This window comes from Penaeus chinensis, chromosome 10 (assembly GCF_019202785.1).
Source record: "Penaeus chinensis breed Huanghai No. 1 chromosome 10, ASM1920278v2, whole genome shotgun sequence".
Classification (NCBI taxonomy): Eukaryota; Metazoa; Arthropoda; class Malacostraca; order Decapoda; family Penaeidae; genus Penaeus; species Penaeus chinensis.
The window spans coordinates 6875562-6881517 of NC_061828.1; the positions used below are offsets into that span (position 1 = coordinate 6875562).

The window sequence follows — 5956 nt, forward strand, 5'->3', positions numbered from 1 at the left end:
TACACACATACACACACACACACACACAGACACACACACACAAATATATATGCGTGTGTATATGTATATATATGTATATATATATGGACTAGCATTAGTTTCATGACTCATGGCCAAAGATCCAAATATGCTGTTGTAACTGAAGATTCAAATGACATTGTTCATTATGACTAATACAAAGAGGTATGAATTAGGAGTGATATCTTCACAGCACATTTCAATTATATCTCCATTAGAAATACACACTTATATGATGAAGATATATTTGAATATATAGGAAAAGATAGAAGACTGTAGGCAATTACATAGAGATATAGAAAGTTATAGGGATGAATAGTTATCATCATAGATATACTGATAAAAAGGAGTACAATGAAAAAAAATAACACATACATACATACGTGTGTGTGTTTGTGCATACCAATTTATTGTATCTCAAAATTCTTCCCCTAATCCTTTGCTTGTTGTTGTTGTTGTGTGTGTGTGTGTGGGGGGGGGGGGGCTTAGGAGACAGGAACTGAGGCCCAATGTACTTTATTATAATGCTTCCTACTCCCTTAACTCCTTCCCCTTCTAACAACCATTACCTTATACTATACCTCAATAACTCCCCCTCTCTACCCTTTTCAATACCATACTACCCTCTAGTGCTGCTCAACCTATAACTTTACCCTAATCATTAACTCGCTTGTTACACTTTTCACTACTCTAATTCACCATTGCGCCATATGACCTTTGATGTCATGTAGCATTTCCTTACCTGGGGACTTTGCCCCCAAGCTTCATGCTATCACTATCTAATGACCTTAGATGTTGATGTGGCAGAAGATTTTCAACAAATAAATAAATAAATAAATATCAACAATTTTTCTGTGGGTCCTCTTTCATTTAGTTAATATAAAATATTTCATAGATTATTTTTACATGAAATAAATGAAGTTTCCTCTTGTAATTAAGATAAGTCATGTTAGAAGCTAAACTAAAACACTAATTTCAAAGAGGCCAACAACTTCCACATCATTCGCCATATTAAGGAGTGGGGGAGCAGCTTCCTTGAATGCTATGACTAATAGTGGATGTCTTTTGACTGCAATGACAGCAGACACGAGTTTACTTGAACAAAATTTCTATGGAGACATTAATACAGGTCATAATGCATAAAAGTTTATTATACTTGACAAGAACTACGCATAAGAATATTATGTACAACATAAATAATGTCAAGAGGAAGAGTTACTTACAGATGAAATGACATGCTGTTTGAAGTAATCTTGTGTTAACAATGGGATGTCTTCTCGGGGTGAAAGCATATCTATAGACTTCATTGATAAAAGGCCTGTTACCCTAATGTATACTAAACATTTTCTTCAGAATTACTAAATGGTTTCTATTTATATGTACTCATATATGTCTCACTCTATTACACTCATTAGAGAAACCTCTCACCATTGCTTCTCCATTCTGTTTACTCTCATATGTAGCACTAAGTTCTTCTGTGACAAAGCTTTGTTTCAAACCTCACAGAGATGTGCCTTCTCCCCCATGTTGCACCAGGTGACTATTCTGTGTGGATGTTATTTTGCATATTTCTTATCTGTATGACTTTTCCTTTGTATGTACTCTCATAAGGTTCAATACTTATTGCAAAGCTCACATATATTTGGCTTTTCTTTTCTATGTATTCACATGTGCTGCACTAGGTACTGATGCAAATCTCACAGCTGTATGGCTCTTATGTATGTACTCTCATGTGCCTCACCAGATTCGGTTTCTTTAAAAAGGCCTGGTTGCAAATCTCACAATTGTACGGCTTCTCCTTTGTATGTACTTTCATGTGCCTTACTAGACTACTTTTCTCAGAGAAGGCCTTATTTGCAAATCTCACAACTGTATGGCTTCTCCTTTGTATGTACTCTAATGTGCCTCACCAAATTTGGTTTCTGTAAAAAGGCCTTATTGCAAATCTCACAGCTGTATGGCTTCTCCTTTGTATGTACTCTATTATGGATCACTAGACTAATTTCTTGTGAGAAGCCCTTATTGCAAATCTCACAGTTGTATGGCTTCTCCTTTGTATGTACTCTTATATGGTTCACTAGACTATGTTTATGTGAGAAGGCCTTGTTACAAATCTCACAACTGTATGGCTTCTCCTTTGTATGTACTCTCATGTGGCTCACTAGATTAGTTTTATGTGAAAAGGCCTTATTGCAAATCTCACAGCTGTATGGTTTCTCCTTTGTATGTACTCTCATATGGATCACTAGACTAGTGCTATATGGGAAATCCTTGTAGCAAATCTCACACCTGTATGGCTTCTCCTTTGTATGTACTCTGATATGCTTTACTAAATCACTTTTGGATGGGAAGGCTTTATTGCAAATATCACAACTATATGGCTTCTCCTTTGTGTGCACTCTCATATGGCTCACTATATTGGTTTTATGTGAAAAGGCCTTATTACAAATCTCACAGCTGTATGGCTTCTCCTTTGTGTGTACTTTCATATGATTCACTAGACTTGTGCTATATGAGAAATCCTTGCTGCAAATCTCACACCTGTATGGCTTCTCCTTTGTATGTACTCTAGTATGCTTTACTAGATCGCTTTTGGATGAGAAGGCCTTATTGCAAATATTACAACTGTATGGCTTCTCCTGTGTGTGGACTCTCATGTGAATATTTATATGGCTCTTTCCTGAGAATTTCTTGCCACACACCTCACAGACAAAACGATTCAATGTGGCTTTCACTTTTAGTTGTGTGTCCTCCTTCAGACTTTCCTTATGCATAGTCTGATCCCTATCTGATGGACACTTGTTCCCATAGTTTTCTGTTACAAATGGGGCTCTTGACATACCATTACGATCCCGAATCAAGTTACACAAGTCCTTTGCATTTGCTTCATTTCTTAGGTCATGAAGATTATGAAGGAAAAAGCATTCATTTTTCACTTTCATGTCACTAACATCATCACTCTTCTTATCTACACAATCAAGTGGTTCCTCCTTTATTTCTATACATGTCTCTTCGGGGACATCATAGTTAAGCTCTTCTTTCACACTGACACCTCTGTTAAATATTTCCCTGCCCATGAGTGGGGCTAAAGGTATCAGGTTGGCGAGGAGACTCATTCTCACATTTCCTGAGAAATGAAAATAGAACCAGGATAACAGACTGCATTAACAACTTGTTAAATACAAAAAGAAATTCTAAAAATAACAAATATCTTACATTAAAATAAAGATGGCAAAATGGAAAATATTATTTCACTATATATATATATATCTGTATCTATATCTATCTATCTATCTATATATATATTATATATATCTGTATCTATATATATCTATCTAAATATATATATATATACATACGTACATATATATGTAAATATGTAAATATATATATATATATACACACACACACACATATATATGCATATATGTATATATGTATATATATATATACATATACATATATACATATATACATATATACACACATACATATACATACATATATCATGGGCATCATTTGGGGGGCTGGGGGGCCAATTGCCCCCTCAAGACTCTGATTGCCCTCTCAAGGTCTGGATTCCCCTCCACTTCCAAGGGCCACACTTCCACAATTGTTTTTGCCTAAAAAACACCATTATAGCTCTGTTGGTAGCTTATAATGATTATAATAGCTTATGATTTATAGGTATATATAGACACATATACACATTTATAGGTATTTACATATATATGCATATACATATATATATATATATATATACACACACACACACACATATATATATGTATCTATAATTTATAGGTACACACACACACACACACATATATATATATATATAAATATAAATACATATACATATACATATATAGATATTCATAGGCACACACACACACATATATATATATATAAACCTATAAATATATATCTATACCTATATATATATATATAAACACACACACATACATGTATATATATATATATACATATATATATATACACATACATATACATATATTCATATATATATACATATATACATATACATATATACATATATACATATACATATATATACATATATATATATATATATCTTCTCTTTTCTTCCATGCTTTAACATACAGTCAGTTTAGTTTTCTTTCATCTTTATTCACAATATTAAAAGCCACAAGACAAAAGTTTATGGTGAGATATGGGAAACCGTCCTTGTGGTCCGTGCTGTTTCATATTCACTTCCAGAGATATGTTTCAAATGTAATGTTATTGAAGTGTAGGGCACTAAAAGTTAGCACACATGTTTACACACACACACACACACACACACACACACACACACACACACTCACACACATATATATATGTATGTATGTGTGTTTGTGTGTTTTTGTATGTGTGTAAACATGTGTGTTAACTTTTAGTGCCCTACACTTCAATAACATAGCATTTGAAACATATCTCTGGAAGTGAATATAAAGCAGCACAGACCACAAGGACAGTTTCCCATATCTCACCATAAATTTTTGTCTTGTGGCTTTTAATATTGTGAATAAAGATGAAAGAAAACTAAACTGATTGTAGGTTAAAGCATGGAAGAAAAGAGAAGACCTGAGTGCTATAATGAAGTTAGTGAAGGAACAGGCACAGTCACAGGTTTTACAGATTTTAAACATGGAGGTGTGACTTTGGTATATGACTTTGGCTGTTCTATTCCTGAAATAGACACCTATCCTGGCCAAGAGCTTTCCTCTGATTTCCCTCTGGATTAGAATCTCCTGAATACAAAGAGGACTTGCTGGTTCTCCATGTCTTTGAATACTACCAGAGATGTGACAGTGCTGGTTGTGCTCGCCTGTTTACCCTTTTCTTTGATTTATGAAAATATTTTACGTTATCTTATTTTGCTGTTACTAATGTTTATAACATTATAGTAATTATAATGTTTAAAATAAAATTAACACTTTCAATACTCATAGCACTAGTAAAAAATATGTTTTTCCTGCCAATTCAAATCAGGTATGGTCACAAGGCCTACTAATTGACTCCTTTGTAGCTAAGCATTAGCAGAGCCATATATGTGCAGAGACATTTCACCAAAATTATAGAAAATGCATTTCCCCCCTTTTTTATTCATTTTCTCCGGCGGCATTGGGTTAAAGGCAAGGTTTAACTGGCTTTCTTTACGCACAGGCACTGCCTGATGTAGTGTTTCAACTGTGGAAAGAGCTTCCACTCCAACCCAAACATGCTATAGTTTTGCATATTGTGGCTTTTAACTTTGAAGAATGAGTTACGAATACCAAAGTGGTCATAGGGTAAGGCTTGGAAAAAAAGAAGAGACCTGAGTGCTACAACTAAGCTAGTGAAGGAATAGGACCTGGAGGATGGTCGCGGGTTTTACAAATTTTGAATATGGAGGTGTTTTTATTATGAGTTGTTGCATCCTATGAAACCTCACACCGAGAAAAGGCAATTCCCGCATGGCTTGCCTTTAACACTTTGACATATAACATGAGGTTAGTGTTAAAAAGCATTTAAATTTTTCATCTTTTATGCATGATTTTGCTGCTGTCCTCTTGTTGTCTCTATATCTAATTATTTCTAAATCAATTCAGATGATTTATAATTAATTTTATATATCAAGAATACTAAAATCTATAAGAGATAATGATACTGGTAGATACAAATAATAGGAACAAGTACAAAGTGTAATGAAACAAATGCTTCATGAATCTTAAATTTGCTTGATCTTGTGACAAAAAGAAGTCTCCTATTTACAGCAAACCTTATTAATTGGTTATTTGTCTGTGTGTAAAACCTTCATTAGTCCATTTATTGTAGTTATTATGCCAGTGATGACTTTTGTTATTGTAAAAGTAAAATTGATTTTATAAGTTCTTTTTTGTTCCAGGTACTGCGGCAGAAGAATGGTTCGGTA

The 5956-nt window shown here is 33.9% G+C and overlaps 1 protein-coding gene across 2 annotated transcripts in view; it reads right to left on the reverse strand.

Moving 5' to 3' along the window:
- Nucleotides 1-1185: 1185 nt before the first annotated feature.
- LOC125029736 (zinc finger protein 568-like) overlaps nucleotides 1186-5956 on the reverse strand; it is a 6856-nt gene continuing 2085 nt past the window's right edge. Inside the window, exons 2-3 of one of the 2 annotated variants that reach the window (XM_047619846.1) lie at nucleotides 3520-3641; nucleotides 1186-3145 (exon numbers count right to left, since the gene is read on the reverse strand). In XM_047619846.1, the coding sequence (XP_047475802.1) occupies nucleotides 1869-3134 (1266 nt within the window). In that variant the 5' untranslated portion in view covers nucleotides 3135-3145; nucleotides 3520-3641 and the 3' untranslated portion in view covers nucleotides 1186-1868. The remainder of the gene's footprint in view (nucleotides 3146-3519; nucleotides 3642-5956) is intronic. The other variant, XM_047619845.1, reaches the window with a different exon arrangement.